At 46.3% G+C, this 26,674-nt stretch overlaps 1 protein-coding gene across 3 annotated transcripts in view; it reads left to right on the top strand.

Annotated features, from left to right (window-relative positions):
* LOC146859157 (S-adenosyl-L-methionine-dependent tRNA 4-demethylwyosine synthase TYW1-like) overlaps positions 1-26,674 on the top strand; it is a 590,982-nt gene that overhangs the window by 157,979 nt on the left and 406,329 nt on the right. For all 3 annotated transcript variants that reach the window (XM_085649816.1, XM_085649818.1, XM_085649817.1), the window contains 2 exons: positions 208-402; positions 2,620-2,901. In XM_085649816.1, the coding sequence (XP_085505942.1) occupies positions 208-402; positions 2,620-2,901 (477 nt within the window). The remainder of the gene's footprint in view (positions 1-207; positions 403-2,619; positions 2,902-26,674) is intronic.

The raw sequence follows: 26,674 nt of genomic DNA, 5'->3' as shown, positions 1-26,674 counted from the left end.
TTCTGTGTATTTTGAACCTGCCACCATGATGTACAAATGCTTCAATATGATTACCAGGCATTATTTAATTTACACATGTTCTCAGCACGTTTTCTTTGTAGTAATTAACATTTGCAAGCCCATTATTGTTCCAGATTGAAGGTGCCATTACTGTTGTGCCCTCAGTTCATTTTCAAGTACTGAAAGCTTTTATCTTTTCTTTGCCAGGCTTTTAGTAAGAATGTGTGCGTGTTTCTGGTTGCCACTTACACTGATGGACAGCCAACCGAGAATGCCCAATGGTTCTGCAAATGGTTACAAGAGGCATCCAATGACTTCCGGTTTGGCAAAACCTACCTGAAAGGCATGAGATATGCTGTGTTTGGCCTTGGAAACTCGCTCTATGCCAACCACTACAATACGGTGAGCTTTATTACCATTTACCCTATTTTTATCTTAGTAAACACTGTCCCCACCATTCTGTCCCATTCACCTTGTGTTGCATGTGATGAAATCTCCCATAGAAATTCCAGTTTGGTACCAGGATGCAGGTAACTGTTCCTTCCAGAGTTAGTTTCAGAGGGGAGTACAGTGAAAGGTTGTCATGTTGCACAAGTGACGCATGGAATGGCCTGCTTCCACCACATCCACGTTGTGTTCTAGATCTCGCACGTCATTGAGGTTTAAGATGGGACTTGCAGAGCTAGAGGAAAAAACAGGCATAGATTACATGTTAGCAACCTATTGAAACAATGTGTAGGCATAGCCACAGGTAAGGGTTAATAAGGAGTAGTAAATACATGCAGAGGATTATTAATTTAATATTTTAAATTTAAAAAAAAGTTTAAAAGGAAGATTTGTGAAACTTGATTTTATCAGCAGGGTTCTGGAAGCTTTTTCCAAAGAAAAAGGCTATAATGCATTTATTTGTCCTTCTTAAGCTATTTTTTTTTATGACTAAAAGAGCCGAGTGGTTGGTTGCACAACAGGGAAAAAGTATACACTTCCCCAAAGCGCCTTTTGACAATATTTGACTTGTTCACTGACATTGCCTACCTATGAGTTTCCAATCAATGTAACCATATTTCGTATGGATTGATTTTGGAGTGCGCCATGTAGAGGAGTTTAGGGTTACCATCCTTCTGCACTAAGCTAAAGTGTTTGCTAATTATAAGAAAAATGGATTCCTCTGTGGATTTGTGTTCTGGGTGGAAGCAATTCATCCCTTCTAAATCAGGCTTCCTGTATTATTAAAGGTGTGCTTGACGGTCTAGTCCTTCGTTAAGGCTCACGTTGGTGCAAAGATTGTCCATAATATTAGTGCTTTTCTTTTCTGTGCTCCGCCCCATCCCTTGATCTGGGCAAACCATTCTGTGACTGCTGTCTGCGAGGGCAACCCAAGCATGAGTATCCCAATTGAAGGGCGGGTCTTTAGCATGGTGCTAGCGAAATGTTATTTTCTAGAAATCTAGAGTGTGTCTGTCTTACAATGGGTTAAGACACATGTGCGAAATGAAACTGGAACATACTGGGGCAGGAGAATTCTTGGGAGTGTGTATGGTCCTATTGTGATCAACAGTCAAGACATCCCCATTTGGAGCATTACTGGAAAGTATGCAGTTTACACTTGTGCTTGTACAATGCATAGGCAGCAGAAGAGACTGTAACCTCCTTCGTATATTTTTTTTAACCCCTGCTAATGCCGTGGTTTTCACTATGGGTGTCACTAAATCGGAAACATACCACCTTACTATTGCAATGCCAAATTTCTATTGGCATCACTAATTTCATACACATTTTTGTGTAATCCACTTCAGAGTGACCATATTGAGCGATATTTTAAGATGAAATTTTAACACTCTGCAAAAGTAGTTTAACCACCCCAGATTTTTCACTCCATTCTGGTCCTTGTAGTATGGATTTAATAATGGGATATACTCAGGGCTACAAATACCAGAATCCTCTTAAACCCAGATTGTATTTGAACTGGTTGTGTTTAAGTAGAGCTTCTTACAATGGACGAGGGGCTTCTCATGCATGGTCCTGGACCTTGAGAAGTTGAACGCGCTGCTATGAATAATCTGTCCTATTTGATGTTGGTAATTGGAAAGTTTGTTTTCATTAAATTAAAGGCTAATGACTATAAACCTTTTAATGATGCAGACAGAACACTGTTAAATTACTATCCGTGACATAAAGTTTGAAACTTCTTAGAGACCCATTCAGTTTCAGGAACTTTAAGTTTGTTTGACCGATTTTATGATGGTCTAATACACATATCTGGGTCAGATAAGGAATCCCCTATATAAGGTAAATAGGAAACCCGTACCCGTAAGCTAAGAATACCTTTTAAAATGTTTTACTGCTGCTTGTAGGCGGAGTCTAATTTTCTGCTGTGACTCGCCGTTTTATGTGCAGGCTTTGGGTGGAAGTCTTTACTCATTAATGAATGAGCAAATGTGATCTGTTTGAAATCCTAAATGTTAAAGTTGTTCAGCTTTTCAAGCTCCTGATCCCTGATTTAACCAAGATGAGGAAATCAGCACAGTGCTAAATCAGCGGATTGTGACATACTTGAGCACTTAGGTGTTTGCTAATGTCTTTAAGTGTTTGCTTCTAAGCATTCTCCATTTCATTTAGGTTGGAAAAAACATTGACAAGTGGCTGTGGATGCTCAGCGCGAGTCGCATTATGACACGGTCCGAAGGCGACTGTAATGTCGTGAAAAGCAAGCATGGCAGCATCGAGGCAGATTTCCATTCCTGGAAGGCGGAATTCCTCGTTAGATTGAAGGCAATTATGGAAGGAGAGAAGAAGACCTGTGGCGGCAAGTGTAAAAAAGGCGAATGCAAATCCAAAAAGATTCATACAGAAACATCTCATCATGACCAAGGACAGGATTCTGACAATGAATCTACAGAGGTACGCAAAGCAAGATTAGGGAGTCCAAAAGTTGGGGCTGAGGGCCGTACATGCCTCATAAGCCGTGCTTCATTAATTGTATAGCTGCACCACCATTTGACTTAACAAGCACATGGAAAATCGCTTAGTAACTGGACCCTATTTGTTTTGTATAAATGACAATCTCTGATGCATAGGTAGGGTTACATCCTTCGGGATGGAGGAGTGGTTGAGGGTAGAAGTACAGCTCCTACCAGGTTACAGTGTCGTTCTAATTGTATATAAAGTGTGATCAAGAGAGTTTAACATTCATACTGACCATGCAGCCATGGTAAACCTACATTGCTATATTTCATATTTGCAAAAAAAGCTTTTGAAGCTTGATATGCAGACCGTACTGGTCGTAGCATTCATCATTCGTTTTGTATTTTTTTTCAGCATGTGTTTTTACATCTTGGGTGTAGCCTGTTACTGTGTTCCTCTTTCCTATCTTAAACAGCAAAGTCTTATGTACTGAGCTATTGGAGAGGTTGTCATCACAGCCTTGAATTGATGACTTCCACAGATTGAATGTTAAGAGGTACTAGGTGGCAGCAATCCTGGCTCCTCTATACCCCTCAGGTGTTGTCTTTATTTTCACAACAGAAAGGACCTTTTGAATGAATGATCAAAGGCATACATCACATTACATTGCGTTCCGCCTCTTTAAGATACAGATTTGTTTTGCATTGTGCTTGTGAATAGCTTTATTTAGATTCTGTCAGTGATTGTTTGGAAACCAGCTAACACGACCAGGGATGCTTGTGCAAGATGGCAATCAGACTAGTCGCATAAATGCTAGCTCAGTCCCACTGCCAGTAATGATCCTAGTTCACCAGTTTGCTACTCCTCACGTTAAAGTTCTTGGAGGAGGGAGGGGAGGGGGAGGGGGGACTACCGACAGTCCGCCCAGGGAACCTAACTGGTGGGCACTTTGCTGCTGAAGGAGAGTTTTCAGCCGGTGCGGAGCGGCCCGTGGCTTGCAGCCCAGGAGGGACCGTGAGATCTCCTGATGAGAAACTGAGCAGAACACCATCCACGCCCTCTTCTCTGCTCGAGAGGTGGACCGTAAGAGGGGTGGTGTGCGCACCTGTGTAGGTGTGTCCTTCCCAGTTCAGCAAACATGCGAGTTGAGGCCCACTGTGGGTGCTGGTGGCATTGTGGGGCATCAAACGATGGAGCGGAGAAAGCGGACATGTATCAGCGGGAGCGGCCTGCAAGGCAGGGTGCCAGCTGCTGTCAGCATGCACATTATGACAAAGGACCCTAAGCATTTCCAGCAGGCAGCGCAGCAATATACAACGCAGTAGGTGGCCCCCTTTTGCGGCTGAGACTACTTGACAGATTACAGAGCAGCCGTGGGAAGGGGGAAGCGGGAAGCCTCATGGAATAGTCAAACCCTTCCATGCAAGTTTGCACAATGCCTGGGCCTCGGAGGATGAGGGAGCTTCTCTGGACGCTAATGCTGGCTAGCACAACTAAAGTGCGTGTTTCCCCTAAATAGGGAAGAGCACCGGCCCGGAGTCATAAACATCTGACCACAACAAGCGGCACCTGGAACGCTGATGGCTCTGCGGGGGACTGGTGTCCCGTCTGGTGGGTTTAGATAGCAATACCTGTGAACCTCCCAATGAGGGCCTAAGAAGAATAACCCATTAACTAGTCCGAAGATCTTCTACTGTAATTTGCTGACCTGTCGGCGGACCCTACTCCACTGTGTGTTCTATAAGCGCTCCTCTCACACATATTAAAAAAAAAAAAACGGAGGAAGCCAGTTTGGGGATGGAGTTGCACCTACCGCACGGTTACTGGCTGACCTGGCCCCAATGTTCATGTCTCCTTCTGTAGAGCGGATGCTACAACCCCACACTGACAAAGAACTCCTGACAGTGGTGAGCAGTTTAAAAACCTCCCTGGAGCCCAAGTTAGACACACTGAAAGTTGAAGGCAACACAAATGTAGATCAAGGCGCTAGAGGAACAAGTCCGCATGCTGCGGTCCTGGGTAGATGAGGCTGAGGGCTGCTCCAAATGGAATAACATTAGAGTAGTGGGACAACAGGAGAGGATGGAAGACACAAGCATGGTTGTATACTTGGAGAACTGATTAACTGACACAGTGTTGGGAGGCAAGACTTCGGCCTTTATTCAGTAGAATGTGCACATAGGGCACCTGGAAATCCACCCCAGCTGGGAGCACCCTCGAGACTGGTAGTGGCTAGATGATTCAACTTGGGAGACCGGGACAATTTACTGCAAACCGCCAGAGCCAAGTGCCCATGGACAGTGGAAAACATCACATTCACAATATTCCTAGACTACACAGTAAATGTACAAAGGCAGACAGTGTGAATCCTATTATACAGTGAAACCGCGACTTCGCCTCCAGTCCTTAGCATCAAATTTGCACTATTGTACCCGGTAAAATTGAAAGTGATGAGTAGAGATAAAGCTCTGATCTTCCCTTTTCTCTCAAAGAGGTGTGGAACTGGTTAGAAACGAGGGGGGAGGCGACCCTTCAGTTGTACGCAAACTCAGGCGAAGGATAGAGGATGCAGAGGAACAGACGTTGCTCCAACAGGAAATTCCATGGCAAACCCACAGAGGAACAAGCTGCAAATAGAGAGTGCAGGTGGTATCCGAGATTAGAAAAGCAGGAACTCCGTGGACTGACCCCCGCGCCTCTTACTTGGAAATACTGGAGTCGCATGACCAAAGAGCTGCTGTGGGTGGGGGGGGGGGCGTATCACCCAGATGAATGTTGACCTGCCTGTGTGACTATAACACCTGTGGTATGCTTTTGATACGCTTGTAATGCAAGCACATTGTGAGTACATCATTGTGCTATTATAGCACGAGTACCCGAACACTGTGACCTGACAGGTGAGGGTAGCACATGATGGCTGGTAGGACTATTAGAACAAATAACCGATGTAAAATCAAGTACCCTCCATGACTCAGATTGATTCTTAATGGTGTGACAAATCATCATGGGCAATAGTTGACTGTGGCTGGCTGACACCATGGTCTGAGGTGTGGGGTTGTTGGGACTTGTTCAAGTTGTTTGTTTGATATGCATGTACATTTGCCCCATCCACTGCATTGCTTCTAATACTACACCCACTGTGCCCCAGATAGTTCACACTATGAACCTGCATTGTGGCTCATGCGGGAAGACCAACTGACAGTCCCACCCGCGACATGACCACATAAGAATACATAGTGCCTATATGGAATATGAGGGACATGGTTAATTTTGCAAAAAAGATACAGAATCCACACACACCTGAAACTGTGTCATGTACTTTTTGCATGCCTCCAGGAGATGCATATGACAAGTAGAAAGTTAATTAAAGTTTGGAAGAGATGGCGGGGAGCAGTATATGGTTCCTCAAACTGTGATAGACATGGGGCATTTTGATATGGGAGGCCCTAAGACTTGCATACACTGTGATGCATTCAAGGATAGTCCCAGAGAACTGGTATGTGGTTTTTGGAGGGCGTACTCTATGGTGACCCCTTAACGTTGGTGGCACTATGTGCCGAACATTGGGTACCCTCTGTTTCTTGCCTGTCAGTGGTACTCCTAAGTTCCACTCTTTCACAGACTGTGTTGTGCATGGATTTTAATTGCATCCCAGAACTGGTGTGGGACAGGTTGACACCGCTGATCACTGGGGCTCTGTCTTTCACAAAACCCAGACACTTACAACAATGAGTTAATAATCTGTAGGTGGTGACCATCTGGAGATCTCAACACTCTGCTACGAGGGATTACTCTCACTACTGTGCACTACTTGCATTACACACCAGAATAGACATGGTGTTCTGCAGCATGAACATGGTTTAAAAGTTCCCGTTTACTGGGTATCTGGGACACACGTTAGCAGATCGCAACCTGTTTATGGTCACCCTTCCGTGGAGACAACCTACTTTATGAACAATGAGGTGGCTGTAGATGAAGCCGTGGAGCGGGACGCATTTAAAGTGGTGCCGAGAGGGATGTGCATGAAAACACTGTATTGCGCTGTAGCAAACTGAGTTACTGATAGAGGGGGGTGAAAAGCAAGCAAACCTCAAATTAACCTATGCTTAACCCTGTAGTAGCTTGGCACTAAAGCAATCCGGCTTAACTTGGACTCAATGTGTAAAATGTTTATGCACCACACAAACAATAATACAGTGAAAACCCAGCACAAGAAAAATCCCACATCAATTTAGAAAACTATGGTAGAATTCAATAAATGTATTTGACACCAAAACAACAAAAATCGAGTTAGTAGAACCAGACATATGCAGTTTTAAAGATGTAAAAACAGTGTTTTAAAGCTCAAAGCACCAGCTGTGGTTATCTGGTTGTGTCGGACCTTGTCAAAGTCACAAGGGCAGGCCGACTGCACTGGAGCGCCAGCAAGATCCAGGGACCAACTAAGTCCCCCTGGGAAATGTTAGGACTTGCAGCAGGCAGATTCCTGGTACAGGGTTCAAGATGGTTGGAGCCTTTTCTATGCCTGAAGCCCTAATCATGAGGCTGGCTAACTAGCCCTTGGAGTTGCTCTGGTGAGCCCTAGGTGCAAGATGCAGGTCCAGTCCTTCTCACTCATGCAGCATAGCCGGGCAGTTCTCCTTACAGCTGAGTAGCACAGCAGTCCTTCTTATGAGTCTTCCACAGGTCCAGAAATGTACAGAATAGTTGGGTCTCCGGGTCCAATATTTATACTTGGTGCCAGCTTTGAAGTGGGAGAAGCATCTAGAGTTTTCCACCCCGAAAGGTGTCTGGAATTTCCTTCCTCCTGGACTGGTCCCAGCTTGTCTGGGGGCACAAAAGACTATTGTGAAACCCTTCGTGATTGTAGAGAGGAAGGCTTTTGTGATGTGCAAGAGTGGGTGTGGTAGGTGTTGGGCAGCAGGGCAACAGAGTACTAGTCCTTCTTGCAGAGCAGCACAGCAGGCCTTCTGAGTCTTCCACAGGTCCAGATGTGTACTGTCATGCACAAAAAGGAGCTTAAGAGGGATCGAGAACTGGGCGCCCTCCACTCAAAATATACAATCACAAAAAATGACCTGCTATAATATGAGACAATCTTCGTGAGCATACCCAAAGACCTATCTTGGCTCTAATATTTTAGTACCAGCTTGTATAATGCTGTCCAATCTAGGTGCTCCTATCCCTAGTTTAAAAGTTGTTTAGTGTCATTCCCCAGTATACAACCAAACATATGTATATTTACAACAAAAGTCAATGTGCATATCACAACAAAGAACAAATGTGTGAGAGTTTTGAAGGTACCTCACGGAAACACCACCATGGGAGCTGCTGGTATGTTCTCACCAGTGTGCTCCGTTGCTACTCATTGGCAACCTCCAAAACCATAAAGAAATGGTGTGAAAAAGTGCACAAATAATTTGAAAGTGTGAAAAAGGTAAAACACGCACTTGGAAAGACTTCCGCATGCAACCCAATTCTGACCCCCTAGTATCGAAGCAAAAATACCACTGTTTTTTGCTTCTACAAACTAAAAACGAGCTAAATGACCACTGGCAAAACCATCAATATTTAATCACTGCCGTGCGTCTCCTCAATTTAAAGCCAAGACCTACTGTCGTACTCCATCAGTTTTATGTAAAGCCAACATGTTTCATTCCCTTTTTCAAATTTCCGGCAATTTCTTCAGGGCTAGGGGTCAGTCCTCGCCACACTGTCAGTTCAGTAATATATCTGGAAAAAATTGACACAGACAACACGTAAAACAGAGTTAGGCACAGCACACGATTTAAAACCACTACACGCAACGCGTGTTTATGTTTTGAATTTAATGCTCACACATATGGAATATTTCCAGGTGGTTGCCCCACCGTACATACCGGCAACCCCCTTTCCTGGGGATGTGTACACATCCACACCACCCACACGTATTCCTACGGTTGCTATCTGTCAACCTGTTGAGAGAATAACCTTTGTTATTGGTGGAGTGTTGGTAAAGTTTTCCCACCTTCACATTCATCAAAGCGAAATGGGATTTACTCCCCAGCCCGCCTTGACATATGTCCAGTGCTAACATCTCAAACAAGACTATAAAGATCAACTATATGTATTTGCCTGCTTTATCTAAACAGGTCATTTCCCAAAAGCGCCATCCGCATGTCTGAAAGTCATAGCATTCGTCCCCGCTCCCCTCAACCGAACCCTGCCCTTACTTTCACCAACCGCCGTGTATCTAATCTGTTTCCCGCTTACCGATACTTTTCTGGCATCTGGCATCAAACTCCACGCACACCAGTTCTATTTCCTGTGCGTCTATTTAAATGTATTGTATCGGGTGCAAACCTGAGTACACGCCCACCCTTTTCCGGTATTTCTCGGTCACATGACCCTTTCCGTAGGCGCCATCTTTGAATGGGTAGCATATTGATGTGTGTGTTTATAAACTAAGCTACTAATCAAGGGGTGAGTATGTGTATATTTCTTCCTTAGTGGTCGGATGTCCGTGAACCTGAACTATAAGGACAGCTTGGGATCGATTCTATCAGTGACTTCCCAACTAGTTTACAATCTGTATCTACTTACTGTTTTCCAATTTCTCCATCCTAGAAGGCACCCTCTTAGTTTTCACAGGGTATATTCTATTTCAAGTGTGCTATTCTGCACAGTGTCGACAACGACAGTCCAAGGTTGACTCCACTATTGTTTCACACAAAGGAAGAGAGTAATAACGCAGTTAGTGCATGTATCATGCTGTTTTAACAATGCTAACTAGTGCAGTTACTCACACCTAGGGTATACTATGCCCCTTGATTTATGTCCCCACCTTGTTTCATTCAATAACATTATTCAGACCTTGTTGATCCACCCGCTCCTAATAAATCCAGCGTGCCTCCTTAGTGGCGCGTCTGCTCTCAATATTGTACGTGTCCCCCACCACTCTTCAGTACAACCCATCTGATGTCTTTATAATTGTGTTTCTGCTCCTGAAAGTGACCCACTAAACGTGTTTTCAGCTTTCAACGTGCTCGGATGTTCTTGGATTCTAATTTTGATTTTACGTGATGTCAATTCAATATAATGCAGCCCACACGGGCATGTCAATCTGTAGACAACGTTTGACGTATTGCAATTGGTAAGTTTATTCAGATACCAGGTTCTGCCAGTTGCACGCTTTTAGTCACTTCTGTGAGTTCACAAACAGAACACACCCCACACGGGTAAGGTCCAGATGGAAGACCCGAGTTTTTGATTTCTTGGGTCGGGTGGGTATGTCCCAATTGGTCACGCAGATTTCTCTATCTTTTAAACGCAAATCTTGGTTGGGGCATTTTAAAGCTACTTGTACTCCACAAAGGCCAATGCTTCCTGAGTATCTGCCATATCTTAGTAGATAAAGGGTCAAACGTAGTGACTACCGGTAGGCAGTCCCCTTTCTCCTTCACATTCCTCTCCAGTAGGGCTGCTTGGTTTATATACACATCGATATGCTCCCCATTCAAAGATGGCGCCAACGGAAAGGGTCATGTGACTGAGAGATACCAGAAAAGGGTGGGCGTGTACTCAGGTTTGCGCCCAATACAATACATTTAAATAGACGCACAGGAAATAGAACTGGTGTGCGTGAAGTTAGATGTCAGAAAAGTATCGGTAAGCGGGAATCAGATTAGATTCACGGCGGTTGGTGAAAGTAAGGGCAGTGTTTGGCTGAGGGGAGCGGGGGCGAATACTATGGCTTTCAGACATGTGCATGGCCCTAATGGAAAATGACCTGTTTAGATGAAGCAGGCAAATACATAAAGTTGATCTTTACAGTCTTGTTTGAGATGTTAGCGCAGGACATATGTGAAGGCGGGCTGGGGAGTAAATCCCATATCGCTTTGATGAATGTGAAGGTGGGAAAACTTTACCAACACTCCACCAATAACGAAGGTTATTATCTCAACAGGTTGACAGATGGCAACCGTAGTAATACGTGTGGGTGGTGTGAATGTGTACACCTCCCCAGGAAAGTGGGTTGCCTGTATGCATGGTGGGGGCAACCACCTGGTAAATATTCCATATGTGTGAGCATTAAATTCGAACACTAATTGCGTGTAGTGGTTTTAAATCGTGTGCTGTGCCTAATTCTGTGTTGCGTGTTGTCTGTGACAATTTTCCCCAGGTATATTACTGACCTGACAGTGTGGTGAGGACTGACCCCTAGCCCTGAAGAAATTGCCGAAATTTTAAAAAGGCAATGAAGCATGTTGGCTTTCCATTAAAACTGATGGTGTACGACAGTAGGTCTAGGTTTTAAATTGAGCAGACGCACGTCAGTGATTAAATATTGATGGTTTTGCCAGTGGTAATTTAGCTCGTTTTTAGTTTGTAGAAGCAAAAAACAGTGGAATTTTCGCTACGATAGTAGGGCCTCAGAATTGGGTTTCACGCGGAAGTCTTTCCAAGTGCGTATTTTACCCTTTTCACACTTTCAAATTATTGGTGCACTTTTTCACACTATTTCTTTATGGTTTTGGAGGTTGCCAATGAGGAGAACCGGAGCCCACTGGTGAGAACCTACCAGCAGCTCCCATGGTGGTGTTTCCGTGAGGTACCTTAAAAACTCTCATAAATGTTTTCTTTGTTGTGATATGCAAATTGACGTTTGTTGTGAAATATATGTTAGGTTGTATACTGGAGAATGACACTAAACAACTTTTAAACTAGGGATAGGAGCACCTAGATTGGTCAGCATTATACAAGCTGGTACTAAAATATTAGAGCCAAGATAGGGCTTTGGGTATGCTCACAAAGATTGTCCCATATTAGAGCAGGTAATTTTTTTGTGATTGTATGCCAGATGTGTACTGCCCAGCTTGATAGAGGAGATGGGTCTGTAGATTTCCACCCACAGATATGCTTTGCATTTCCCGCCTCCTTGCCCTGGCACCAGGTTGTCAGGGGTTACACTAGACTAGTGTCATACCCTTTGTAAGTGTGCTCAGACAGCCTTTGATGTACAAGTGTGGTAGGTGACCGCTCCTCCCCCCCAGTAAGTCAGGGATGGCCCATCCTGCCAGTGTCTATGGCCCTTTGTTTCACTGTCTGGGAGTAATACAGAAAGACCAAATGCCAGCTACGCCTAGTCATGTGACCCAGGATGCAGGCACCAAATGGTTGAAACCAGAAAATGCCAACTTTCTTAAAGTGGCATTTTCAGAATTGTGATTTAAAATCCAACTATACCTCTAAAGAGGGATTGAGATTACAATTCTTCATAGACCAAACTCCCCATCAATACCTGATCCCAAACAAGCACTTATTAATTCAAAAATCCTATAGGTTATCCTATGGGAGAGGTAGGCCTCACTATAGTGAGAAACACATTTAGGGTTTTTCTCTACCAGGACATATAAAAGTTGTAAGTACATGTCTAACATTTTAAATACACTACATCCTGCCCTATGGGCTGTTTGTGCCTGCCCTATGGGTGACTTATATTTCATGAAAAGGGGAGGTTTAAGGCCTGGCAAAAAGTTTAATTTGTGCCACACAACGGGCCCACGGGTCCTGCAAAAATGACCAAAAGGGATGCAAGTTTTAGGATGCCAAGATTGAACGAAGGGGGTATCCCTTATTAGGACGGTTTCCCTCGTATACCAATGGTGTCATGCTTCATCATAGGGGGCCTCCTCGTGTCAGGACCTAGTCCTTATGCGGGCTACAACCCCCTCTCTACGAGGGAGGAGCTCAGGGATGTTTTGAATATGGGCAGATGGGTTGTACTAAAACTCTATGTGAGCCTAGTGTATGTAGGAGAACATACAACAAAGAAGAGTGCAGTGCTGAAAAAGTGTAGGTGAATTAAAACTGCCTGCAGGGCTAGCCAGTAGCGAATTTTATTAAGCTACCCTGCGACAGGATTAAAAAGCAATTAGCTGGTCTACGCCACTAACCACCATAAGAGATAGGTCATATTGGTGATCGACATGTTTCAGCTCTCAGGCTTTCATCAGGATCAGTTGAAACTTTTAGCTACTACAACAAAAGTGAAGTGTGACAAAAATATAGTGAAATAGATAGAAAACAGTGGTGCCTCGGTAATTAATACTGAACCAGGGGTTGTGTCCCTGAACCAGGAGTTGTGTCCAGTTGACTTCACCGATGGGACCTAGACAGGAAGATCAGAAAGAAATAAAGAGACATCAATCTTGGGTCCTCTTACATCCAGTCAGTAATGGAGTAAACTAGACTCCACTTGTGTGTCACTTGAATATTCTATTGTGGCACACAGGAGAGTGGGTACTCGCCACGTTCAGGTGAACATGTTACCTCTTATGTCCGGGGCAGTATTAAGCCGTAGGTACACGCGCCAGCCACCCTGTAAGAGAGGTGGTGGCGTCAAATTCAAAATAACACAAGGAAGACTGACCTGGACTACACAAAGGGAGACAAACCTAAAATGACTGCTACATATTTTTATGAGCTAGGTAGTGTTAGTTGAACACTGAAACAATGCACAGTAGCCTAGATGGAAGACAGGCAATCTAGCACATGGCAGCAGGGATAGACTGGCAACCAGTACCTTATCTGACTGTGAAGTGGACACACATGAATGTAAAAACAAATTCACAGTAAGAGTTACTGAAAATAAACTGTGAATGAATCTGCCGCTCATCGAAGTACAAATGCGCCTGTTAGTAGTGCTGAATATGGACTTTAAAACTGTTGAAGCACTTTGGGAGAGACCAGCGTGCTGGGACAGTACAAAACAGTGAAGAACAAATGGGCACATAATTACGACAGAAAACCGCCTGTTCATGAAGGCGCTAAAGGCTATCCAAACACGTCTGGTGGAAAACTAAACGTGAGAATGCCACCATAATACAAATACGCTAATTATTAGTAGCGCTGAATGCAGGCTGAGCACTTCCGGGACAACCAGCTCGCTTATGGCAGTTAAACTCAGTGTAATAAAGGAGACGTGCTCTTAAACAGAGACACAAGTTGTTACAAGCGTATAATAACTATCAAGGTACGTCCGGATACACCGGTGTGTTTTGGTAAGATGGAGATCGATCGACAATCAAATATGCCACGCCAAAACATGGAATGGAATACAAAAGATCTCCGCTAATGTAAAAGCTCGTTGGGCTAACAACAGGCTCTAGATTACTAAGGCACATCCGTCTGTATCAGCGTGTGCCAGAATAGAAGAGCTCAAAAGAACCTGTCCAGACCGGCAGGGGCAAACTGGTGCCGTTGATGAATCCTTATAAGATGGATGAACGACGAAACTCTGCGTAATCTGGGGAAAGTAGTTTTGGACCAGAGCATGATGGGAAAGATAGTTAGGTCATGTTATTAGCTGGAAATGGACCACGTGCACGTAAGACAGTAGTCCTGGACCAAAGCATGATAGGAAAGTTAGTTTGGTCACGTTATTCGTAGGAAAATGGACCAAGTACACTGCACATGCCGTGAAAAATCAAAAGCGATCAACCACAAATGGGCCGTTTTGACAAATCCAAACTGAATAAAAAGAATAAAAAGAAAGGGGTACAAAAAGGGGACTGCAAAAGAGGGGAAATTGGAATAACCTTTAAGTAAAGGTTTGTTTGCCACGAAAGGATAAATTCATAATTGAATTGTGACAATATAAACGAACGGGTCTCATGTCAAAAGGGCGAGTTATGTGACAAAGTTATTAGCATAGAGGCAGGGCAGGTCAGAGGTGCCATTGCCAGATGACCCGAGGAGGCAAACCATATTGTTGATAGTTGCCTCTTCAGGTTAGGGCCAGCCAAGGTATTTCATCATTCTGACCTGCATTAGCAGTGTTCAATCGAAACACCCAGCGTTGCTCTATCCGGAGCAGTTTTAATGTAAGGCCAGGTGTGATAGCAGTCATATTAGGCTTATCTAAGACCACCCAATGCAAGGAGTCCGCTTGGTGTTGCATCTCTAGAAAATTTCTAGTCAAACGTGTATTCTGTTTTTCGCACCGAATGGTGCATTTATGTTCCTGTATGCCCGTTCGTATCTTGCGTGTCGTCATCCCTACGTATCTCAAACCGCAGGGGCAGATAATGAGATAACTGGCACGTTCACTATTGCAGTTAGTGTGGTGTGTTAGTACCCATGGTCTAGCAGTGCCCATATCTATTTTTTTTGTGATGCGTGTCTGGACGGAACATGTGCCACAGGGATAATGACCTTGTACAGGTGGTAAATCCCATTGTTCCCTGTTTCTGTATGCTTTGTACACTAGGTCTTGTATGGACTAGAGTATGTTTGATGTTGCCACTGCGCTTAAAGGCAAATAGATGTTCCTGTAATGTCAAATCGTCTTTATTGAGAATTGGCTAGTTCTTTAAGACAGATTTCTTCAACACATTAGACAATGTGCTGAACGTATTGAAACATACTAGGCGAGATTGTGATGGTGCTTGGTTAGTGTGTTCTTGTCCAGTAAGGCATCGCGATTGTTGTTAAATGCTTAGTGGATTTCATAACCAAGACCTTTGGATATTGTCTGTCTAGGAGATTGTTCCTAAGGATGTTAGCATGTACATGAAATTTGTCAATAGTAGAGCAGTTTCGTCATACCCTAAGGAACTGCCCGAAAGGAAGGTTCTCACGGAGTGACTTTGGATGATGACTCCCATAGTGTAGCAAAGCATTTTTTGCCATTGGTTTCCTGTATACTTCAGTCTCCAATCTCCCTTCTGATGGATATATCAAGAGATCCAAGAAAGCCAGTTTCTCCTCGGTAAATTCACAGGTAAACTTCAAATGCTGATTCCTGGTATTTAGCCAATTGTGGAAGTCGTGGATGGTTGTCATATCTCCTCGCCAGATCATAAAGATATCATTGATGTATCTTTTCCACACTAAAATGTGGGCTGAGAACGGATTGGATGTTGATAGGACGACATCTTCTTCAAACATATGCATGAACAAATTTGCCAGACTTGGCGCGAAAGTGCTTCCCATTGAGGTTCTGGACACTTGTAGGTATAGCTGGGTCTCAAACAAGAAAAAAATGTGAAAAAATTATCTTTCATGGCCAGAGTGGCACATTTCATGATGAAAGAGAGGAGTGATGGTGTCAGGTGGATGGAAAGTCAAAAGGGTTTCAATGGTAGCCAAAGTTTGGTCTTGAGGAATCGGGGGTATATAGTGATTCTACGTCAAAAGATGCCAGATAGCCAGTAGCGGGATCGAATTCTAATCCCCTAAGTAGTTGCAAAACATCCTTGGTGTCTTGTAAAAACTTTGGCATTTTTTTGACTAGAGGAAGTAGAAAATAGTCAACGAACTGAGACAAAAACTCGAGCATTGAACCAACGCCTGAAATGATGGGTCTTCCAGGAGGAGGTCGCTGCGGCTTCTGTATCTTTGGGAGGACATAAAAATAAGGTATCACCGGATCTTTGATCTGAAGAAACTCATCTTCTCTTTGTGTGCTCCATCCCTCCTCGGCTGCCTCTTTAGTAATCAGCGTGATGATGGCAGATCGTCTCTCTGTAGGATCTTGGCTCAATGGTAAGTATGATGTGACAATGCCTAGCTGTTGTATCCATCAATACAGTAGCCCCACCTTTATCTGCCGGCTTGATCGTAATCAGTTGGTCGTTCTTAAGGCTACGTAAAGCAATTTGTTCACGTTTAGGAATGTTTTGGTAGTGTGGATGTGTTAGCCTCAAGTTCTTTGAGAACAGCCTTCTCGAAAGCTGCCACTTCAGCTGGCACCATTCCGAGTGAAGGGTTAAAAGTAGATTTAGTACATAGATTGGTGTTGGTGATGGCATCATCCATTCCATTAGAAGTCTTATTCGCAAAGAAAAAGTGGAGTCTAACTTTCCTAAAGAACTGGTGAATCTCTTGTTGTATTCGCAACGTGTCAAGTACCCCACAAGTCTTACCTGTTGCTTGCGGAGTGTTCTCACAGAGACGACATGATCTATCGCACCCGTACCCACCTTACCCCTGTTATGGAGTTTTACACCAACCGGGATGGAGATGGGACCGGGGGAGGAAGCCAAGGGTGATAGGAATGATGTGTGGAAAGTCAAAAGGTCAAAGGGAAACCACCCTTGGTCGGGATAGCCGTCTACTCCTGCTGAAAGGAAGACAAGGGAGACCCAGTTATAACAGGAACAAGCAATCCCCTATCTAAGTTACCTCTTATGCACATGCAGATCGGATAATCACCTGGTAAAGGAGAGCGTGGTGTAATCCTTGCGAGAAGCAGCGTACCTGCGCCGTATTCTGGGAAACAAACGGAGTTCGGCTGCTAGCAAGCACTAAGTTACTGTCTTTGCGGTCTTGCATAGAAGCCAAAGAAACAAAGGGAAAAACCAAAACAGTAAGCGCTCCTGCGCGGTGTGTCAGCTCCCCCAAACTGTAAGGGATCTGAGCAACAAGCGCCCTTGCGCCGTGTCATTAAGAAAAACAAAAGCGCTCCAGTGCGGTGTCTCAATAACTGCCCCCAAGGCGCTCCTAGCGCGGCGTGTCATTAACTGCCCCCAAAGCGCTCCAGCGCGGCGTCTCACGAACTGCCCCCAAAGCGCTCCAGCACGGCGTGTCGATAAGTAAAACTGCCCCCAAAGCGCTTCAGCGCGACGTGTCAATAACTATCCCCAAAGCACTCCAGCGCGGTGTGACAAACCTGCTCCGAGGTCTGAAAGTGCAGGCAACAGGAACGGGATCCATCAGCGTCAATCCGAAGCGCGGAACCGGCAGGAACCGCTGTGGTTTATGCGGTTTCCCCCGGAAACGCTTGGGTGTCGTAGCCGCGGTTTCCGGTCAGGGAGCTAGACTGCCACCCGCCTGCTACACGGAAGGAATGAGAACCCGATCCTGCATGCGCAAAGAGGTAAACGCGCTGCGGACTGTCGGGAACCATGACAGTACCCCCTCCCAAGACAGAACCCCCAACCACAACGGTCAGACAGGGGTGGCAGGGCGAGGGCTCAGAGGGTGACTAACGTGGAAAGCACGAACAAGCAGGGAGGCATGACGTACGTGGGACAGGGGCTCCCAGGACCGCTCCTCTGGACCATACCCCTTCCAGTCAACCAGATAGTAAAGCCTCCCCGGGTACGACGGGAACCCAGTATCGCCCTAACCTCGTATTCAAGGTGGTTGTCTCTGAGAATTGGGGAAGGAGGAGAAGAGGGAGCGCACTCAGGGTGAACAGCACGTAGCAGGGATACATGGAAGACCAGGTGTATTTTCATTTGGGGGGGTAATGTGAGTTTCATGGCAACCGGGTTCACTACCTTCTCTATAACGTAAAGCCCCACAAAACCGGGTAGGAGTTTTTTGGGACCATGCACATTGAGGTTACGGATGGAGAGCCATACTCTGTCCCCTTTCTTGTACTCTGGTTCCCTCGTCCTGCGGCTGTCGGCGTATTGTTTATAGGTTTCTTTGGCTTTGGCCAACTCGAACCGGGCTTGGTGCCAGAGGTTGCACAGCCTGGCGTGATAACCCCAGACTGTGGGCAGGGGACTGTGCTGGGGTTCCTCCCATGCGGTAGTACGAGGATGCCGCCCCTGAAGACAAAAGAAGGGAGACATGCCGATGGCGGAATGCCTGTTGTTGTATGCGTATTCCACCATCCAAAGCATCTCAGCCCATTCTCTGTCCACCCCTAGTAGCAAGCAGCGTAGATACTGTTCCATGGTGTGGTTGGTCCTCTCCGCTTGGCCGTCGGTCTGGGGGTGGTAGGCGGATGATAAACGTATGTCCATATCCATGATCCTGCATACTTCACTCCAGAAACGGGACACGAACTGTGATCCCCGGTCCGTTATTACTACTGACGGAATGCCGTGTAGTCGTATAACGTTATGCAGGAACACCATAGCCAGCTCGGCTGCTGAAGGAACTCTCTTCAGTGGTACGAAATGAGCCATCTTGGAGAGGTGATCCACGATGGTAAGTATAGTGGTATAGCCTGACTCCGTGGCTGGTAATTCCACCACAAAATCCATGGAGACGGTGTGCCACGGGTAAGGAGGAACGGGGCTGGGATGCAACAGTCCCGTTAAGGGTGCTGATGCGTTCTTTCCTTGGGCACACCCCGCACAATGAGCTATATAGGCCCTGGTATCTGCTTCCAGGGTTGGCCACCAGAAGTGCCGTTGCAACAGCTCTGTGGTCTTGTGACATCCTGGGTGGTTGGACAGGACATGATCATGACATATGTACACGGCTTGCCGTTGGTGACTTACCAACGGTAAATAGTACTTGTCGTCTTTTTACCAGAACCCGTTCCGTGTGCCTACACCCTTTTTGCTTTCTGTGATGGTGGTGGTATCGGTCTGGTTGATGTCCTATTGTAGCTGGGTAAGGAACTCGGAAGACAGAACCACCCCCTGGAAACGGTGCTCCGGTATAACAGCCACTGGTTCTGGGGTGGACAGGGTTTCGTTCGTTTCTTCCAGACGAGATAGAGCGTCGGCCTTGGCATTCTCTTTACCAGGTCGGTATGTGATGCTAAAGTCATATTCGTTAAAGAACAGGGTCCATCGTAGCTGTCGAAGTGAGGGCACGGGCTGAGCAAAGGAATTGCAGGTTCCTGTGATCGGTGTAGATGAGCACGGGGTGTTTGGCGTCCTTTAGATAATGATGCCATTCTCCGAACGCGGTTTTGATGGCCAGGAGCTCTCTGTCTGAAACGGTGTAATTGCGTTCGGCGGGTTGTAGTTTCCTGGAATAGAACGCCACTGGATGAAGGAGGCCCGTCTCGACGTCTTTGTGATAAACCCCCCCCCCCCCCCAGTGCGTCTTGCGAGGCATCGGCTTCCACGATGAACGGCCGTTCTGAGTCGGCGTGTGGTAGCACAGGTGCTGTGGTGAATCGTCTTTTCAATTCCTGAAAGGTGTGTTCTGCGTCAGAGTCCCACTGAAAGAGGACCCCTTTGCGTAGCAACCGGGTGATGGGGGTAACGATCCTGGAAAAGCCTGTGATGAAGCAACGGTAATAGTTGGAAAACCCCAAAAACCTCTGGACTCCCTTCACGGTAGCTGGAGAAGGCCATCGTAAAATGGCTTCCACTTTTTTGTTATCCATTTGGATCCCAGCAGGAGTGATGATATGCCCTAGGAACTCAACTGCTGTGGTGTGGAACACGCTTTTCTCCAACTTGACATATAAACAATGACGTTCCAGTTGTTGGAGGACGGTACGTACATGCTGGACGTGTTCTGTAGCAGTGCCTGAATATATCAGTATATCGTCGATATACACGATACAGAAGACGTCAATGTAGTCCCTGAGCACCTCATCGATGAAGTACTGGAACGCTGCGGGGGTGTTACAAAGCCCGAAGGGCATGACCTGGTACTCGAAGAGGCCGAATTTGTTCCGGAAGGCTGTCTTCCATTTGTCACCCCTTCGGACTTGGACGAGATGATACGCCCCCCCGCAGGTCCAGCTTGGTGTGAATGGAGGCGTTTTTTAATTGGTCCAACAGGTTGGAAATTAACGGTAGTGGGTACCTGTTCTTTACTGTGATGGCGTTCATCGCCCTGAAGTCTATGCAGGTCCTCAGATCTCCTTCCCTAGTTTCTCCCTTTCTTCGTTTGTGAGGGGTCCCCGTATACCACCTATTTGCATGGGTTCTGGTGTGTCACTTGCCGGAGCCGGTTCCTCCTTGGTTATCTCCTTAAAGGATAGGAACCGGTTATCGCCTCCTCTGTTCTTTTCATTTCTATGCTCCTGTATCCTAAAGTTTACCTTAACCACCAGATCAATGAACAGTCTTATTTCTTCTAGCGTGTCGGGTATCTGCGAGAGCAGGTCTTTTAGCTCGTCCCGTAAACCCCTGTAAAATATGGACACTTTCTTGGATACGGGCCTCAATGACGAGCCTGCTGAATGTCGTAATGTAGTGAAGCAGGTCGTTATTGCCTTGTTTAAGATTAAGTAGATCATTGTCGGCGGCTTGCACGAAGGTTTGTGGGGCGAACATCCGTCGCATTGTCTTTTTGAACATGGGAAGGTTGTACAGCATGGGGTCATCGTTTTCCACCAAGGATATGGACCACTGAGCGGCATCGCCACCCATATAGGACAGAATGAAGGCGATCTTGGATACATCGTCTGGGAAGGCGGATGATTTGGCCATGAAATGCAGTTGGCACTGGTGAAGGAAAACACTGTATTTGGTGCTGTCGCCATAAAAGCGTTCAGGAGACGCTAGTTGCACTGGATGGGGTGCCATCACCTGAATGGCATGGTCCTGAGTGGAAGCGGAGGAAGGACCCCCATAGGTAAACAAGGATGGTCGTAGTATCCCTTCCTGCCTAACCCTGGAGGTAGGAGAAGGACCCCCAAGGACCGGATACCCCGGCTGCCACCTGGCCCTGTAAGGCCGTAATGTCCTGGCGTAGGCTGAGGTTTTCTGCCTGCATGCTAGTGAGCATGGCTGCTATGTCTTGCAAGGAGATTTCGGTGTCGATCATGTCGCCCGGGCGAGAAGAAAGGTGTGGACTTCGGAATCGGTCAAGTACCCCACAAGGCTTACCTGTTGCTTGCGGAGTGTTCTCAGAGATGACGTGAGCTATCGCCCCCGTACCCACCTTACCCCTGTTATGAAGTTTTACATCAACTGGGATGGAGATGGGACCGGGGGAGGAAGCCAAGGGTGATAGGGATGATGTGTGGAAAGTCAAAAGGTCAAAGGGAAACCACCCTCCGTCGGGATAGCCGTCTACTCCTCCTGAAAGGAAGACAAGGGAGACCCAGTTATAACAAGCGATCCCCTATCTAAGTTACCTCTAATGCACATGCGGATCGGATAATCACCTGGTAAAGGAGAGCGTGGTGTAATCCCTGTGAGAAGCAGCGTACCTGCGCCGTATTCTGGGAAACAAACGGAGTTCGTATGCTAGCAAGCACGGTCTTTGCGGTCTTGCATAGAAGCCAAAGAAACAAAGGGAAAAACCAAAACAGTAAGCGCTCCTGCGCGGTGTCAGCTCCCCCAAACTGTAAGGGATCTGAGCAACAAGCGCCCTTGCGCCGTGTCATTAAGAAAAACAAAAGCGCTCCAGCGCGGTGTCTCAATAACTGCCCCCAAGGCACTCCTAGCGCGGCGTGTCAATACCTGTCCCCAAAGCGCTCCAGCGCGGCGTGTCAATAACTGCCCCCAAAGCGCTCCAGCGTGGCGTTTCACGAACTGCCCCAAAGCGCTCCAGCGTGGCGTGTCGATAACTATCCCCAAAGCGCTCCAGCGCGGCGTGACAAACCTGCTCCGAGGTCTGAAAGTGCAGGCAACAGCAACGGGATCCATCTGCGTCAATCCGAAGCGCTGAACCGGCGGGAACCGCTGTGGTTTATGCGGTTTCCCCCGGAAGCGCTTGGGTGTCGTAGCAGCGGCTTCCGGTCGCGGAGCTAGACCGCCACCTGCCTGCTACGCGGAAGGAATGAGAACCCGATCCCGCATGCGCAAAGAGGTAAACGCGCTGCGGACTGTCGGGAACCATGACAGAACGGATCTCCACTGTTGGTTGGTACAAATCCAAGCCCACTTTCCAGAACTGCAGACTCCTCAGTTGTTCGTGAACTTAAATTGACTACTAAACTGGATCCGAGCTCGTGCCTGCTCGTTGTGTCATCTTGGTCATGCTCCTCGAACTCCGGGGTGATGTTGGTGCACTTCAGTGGACCTGTTGCTGCGACCGTCTTCTCCCTTGGGAGCCGCCACGGCCTAGTCCTAAAAAAGACTGTCCTGGGCCTTGTTGTTGTTGTTGTGGATATCCCATCATGAGGATGTGAGGTCCTGGACCAAATGCTGGATATTGATGAGCCCCAAGGTGCCGGTGGTCACCACTGATTCTTTTGTGGAGTGCCCCGTTGGCCTCGCCATGTTCTATTTCCTGATTTACGTTGTTGAGGGCGTGTGCTATCTGTACTTTGATCCGAATCACTAGATATTTGGTAGTTATTGGAAGATGAGTAATTGGATCCATAACGTCTTTCTCCTTTATTAAAGATGGGTGGCTGATAGGAGTCGCTGGTGTAGGGATGCACTTTCTCTAAGGAGAATTTAGCCAGATCTTTCTTGAACTTAGTTATCTTGTTAGTAGTGTTTCCTTATATTCTTTCGATGTTTTATTGGACTCATCTAGATATTTCTTGTAGAGTGGCTGTAACTACCGTCTTGATTTCTGCTTCCAGTGTCTGAAATTCTATGAGAATGGTGTCCGCTTCTTTTTTGGCGGTACTTGTGATCAAGATCAACCAATCTCTTGTGCATCTCCATGCAATTAAAGACCAGTCCTTAAGGAAAACTTTATTCTCTAGAAAGAGTCTTGGGGCATTAGTAGCTAACAGGCCCATAGGAGCACAGTTTCCCCTTAAATATTCGGTTATGATAGCACCGTGTGTTGTTGTTCTAATGTGGAGTCGTTTGAGGCTTTGGAGCTTACTCTAATCATCAGATGTCGAGATATTCTGTGTAAGTAGTGTATCTAGAATACTAGGTGTAGTCAGTATTTCACGCAATAAGGCATCATCAAAAGATAACCCAGTATGTTCTGCCATAGTGTTGCCTTGCAATGAATGATTCCCTGGTGGGGAGGAAATGATAAAGTTGTTTCTGTTTGTCCAAGTGTAGAACAAGACAACGAAAGGAGGGAGGACTGGTGCAAAAACTGGGGGAAAAAACGAAACAACACGAAACACTAGTGTCAAGGCTGAGCCGCTGCTCGTACAGGTACACGCACAAAAGTAGGGCCTGAAGGACCTGCGTGGGTGCACTCCCCAAATTTCACAAATGCCACACAATGGGCCCACGGGTCCTGCAAAAATGGCTGAAAGGGATGAAAGTTTCAGGATGCCAAGATTGAACGGAGGGGGTATTCCTTATTAGGACCGTTCCCCTCACAGACCCAAAGTTTAGTTTGCCAGGTCGAAATGGCTGTTTACAAATGCACGCTCAGGCTGCAATTGCAGGTCTGAGACGCTTTTTAAGGAGCTACTTAGGTAGGTGGCACCATAATTGCTTGAACCCCATGAGTCGAATTTAATTTGGAGGTCCAGGTATATATACTACCACTTTTCCAAGATCTTACAGCAAATTAAATGTGCCAATTTTACCATATTTAAAGGAAAGAGCACAAACACTGTAGCACTGTTTAGCATCGGTTGTGTGCAGAGTCTTAAGGCTTGAAAAAATGAAGTCCACTAAAACTGGAGGGTTAAAGGCAACTAGTTGGAATACCATGCCAAGGATGTTGGGGTCAAACAGGCACAAAGAATGTCCTGAGGGAGATGATCCTGGGGTTCGAAGACCAGTTAAAGGCAGTGGAGGTGCCAGGGTAGTCAACCACACTCTACGACACACACTAGTAGAACTTAAAAAGGAATTCTGAGACTTCCTTACCCGACTATTACACTTACAGCACAAGGAATATATAAAACGTTATGAACTAGGAGATAAAGCTGGAAGCTTGTTGACCTAGCTGCTGAATAAAGAAATCCTCCATACCCCACCGATGATGGGTCAGTAGTTGCCTCCCAGTCAGAAATCAATAGGCTGTTTGAGACCTACTACAGAGACCTGTATAGAGACAGTGCAAGAGTTGAGCCATCGGTGGCCCTAGAGTATCTGGGGCAAATTGAGCTTCCCACTATCGATTCACTACAGAAGCACAAATTAGAGGCTCATCTGACCTTGGATGAAATATTATTAGCTCTTCAACAGATTGCGAATAGCAGGATCCCGGGAACCAACAGGTTTCCAATAGAGTTTATACAACTTGCCAAGTACAGTTGACTCCGCCTGCTAAAGGCATATGAGACGACCAAAGAACAGGGACTACTGTCTGACTCTGAGAGCGGTATTGATAGTGGTGCACCCTAAATCCGAAAATGGCCGGCTTAGGTGTAACGCCAAAATGCCCATCATCATTAACCTTGATTACAAGGTACTTGGGGAAATGCTTGCTGACATACTGAACCTCCCTACTGCCATTAGTGGTGCACCCAGATCAAAACTGCTTTATACCGGCAGGAACATGTTTCTAAACCTGTTGGTGGTTCTGGGTTATGGACTGGGTGAGAAGGACGAGAATACAATTTTTGGTGGCCTCCTTAGACATAGAAAATGCCTTTATCCTGGGGTGGACATACCTGCGGGCGTGCTGGGTAAACTGGGGATAGAGTTGGAGTTCCGCCGGTGGATAACACTATTGTACACTCCTCTGTTGAAAAGGGTGCGTATGGGCGCGATCATTTCAAATCCAATACCAATAGAGAGAGGTACTAGACAGAGATGCCCCCTAGCTCCTATTTTATTTGCTCTTGCCATGGAACCACTTGCCTGTACGTTGTGGGTGTGGGGACCAAAATGGGGTTTTCTTCTAATTGGGTAACCTCAAATAATACAATTCTATACGGATGACTCCAGTGGCCGATGGGTTGGCTAGGGGAGTCACTCAACGTCGAACACACCACGATCCGTACTGCGTTAGGCAGATATGTTAGTGAACCCATTCTTGAGTGGTATAAAAGGCACTGGTGAGGGTGGGCTCATGGTGCCGGAAGTAGTATATACATGGGGGCAAAAGAACAATACTTTTTGCAGCGTGAATCTTTCTGGATTCACTATGCTGTGCATTATTCCACCATCTAATGGTTGGGTCCAGAATTGTAGTATTTCTTCTCTTTTTTTTTTTTTTTTTTCTTTTTTTTTTCGTGTCCCTGGTGGGCGTCGACATATCACCTATGGTCGCCATCTTCAGATTCTTTTTTCCGCTGTTGGGTCTGGATCAACAGGAAGGAGCTCCAAGAACTTTGGAGAGAAGAATCGACAAAAGAGAAGAATATTGGAATATAACACCGGGGAAGACACCGGAGATCAAGTAAAGAAGAAGCTCGACAACAGTTCAGAGAACATCGAAGAATTCAACGATTTTCGAAGGAGAATGCGCATACAGGGGGCTCCCTGGGCGCGGTGATGGACAAGATTCCGTTCAAATTCTGCGTAAACTGTATGCGCAAAAGGACCAACACCCGGTTTGCAATCTCTGCTTGCCGCTCGACCATCGAAGCGAGGACTGCAATGCCTGTGCAGCGTTCACCCCGAAGACTCCGAGTAAGGGAGAGACCGAGAAGAGCAAACTACAACATGCAGGGGCAGGGGACACCCCCATTGCTCCGAGATTTGGGACTCTCCAGCGGAGAGGAAGACAACATAGCAGAAGGACCAGAAGACGTTGTGGTTGTCTAGGTCGAAAAGAAAACGTCGAAGGAGGTAAGAGTCGTCGAACCCTAAACACTCCCCTGATACTCGCAAAAGCGAGCCAAAGTCCTCGAAAGGAGCAGGGCCGTCGAAGCACTCGACGTAGACTACTGCATCCAGGGACAAGCAGACCGTCGGATCCTCTGAGAGCAAATATACCCACAAACACTGGCCCACCACCAGACAAAGAAATCAAGAGGATGGACATGATAGGTAGGAAAATGGAAAGGAGTGCAGCTATACAATGGCGCATCGCCAACTCCAGTGCATCAACAGACAAGCATACCAGCACTGGGAAGAAGTGGGAGAACTCCTCCAGCACGTACCAGAACAATACCAGAGAAGGGCAAGCCATCTGGTAGAAGAGGGGAAGAACATGGCTAATACAGGTTTAAAGTCAGCCCTAGACTCAGCAGAGACATCTAGCAGGCAGATGATGCTGGGGATCACAGAAAGGAGGCATGCCTGGTTAAGAATTTCAGGTTTGAGGAATGAGGTCCAAAACAACATCCTCAACACACCCTTCAACG

The sequence above is a fragment of the Triturus cristatus genome, chromosome 3_2 (assembly GCF_964204655.1).
Source record: "Triturus cristatus chromosome 3_2, aTriCri1.1, whole genome shotgun sequence".
Taxonomy (NCBI): domain Eukaryota; kingdom Metazoa; phylum Chordata; class Amphibia; order Caudata; family Salamandridae; genus Triturus; species Triturus cristatus.
Note: the sequence above shows the minus strand (reverse complement) of the source record. Positions and strands in the feature narration are given on the sequence as shown.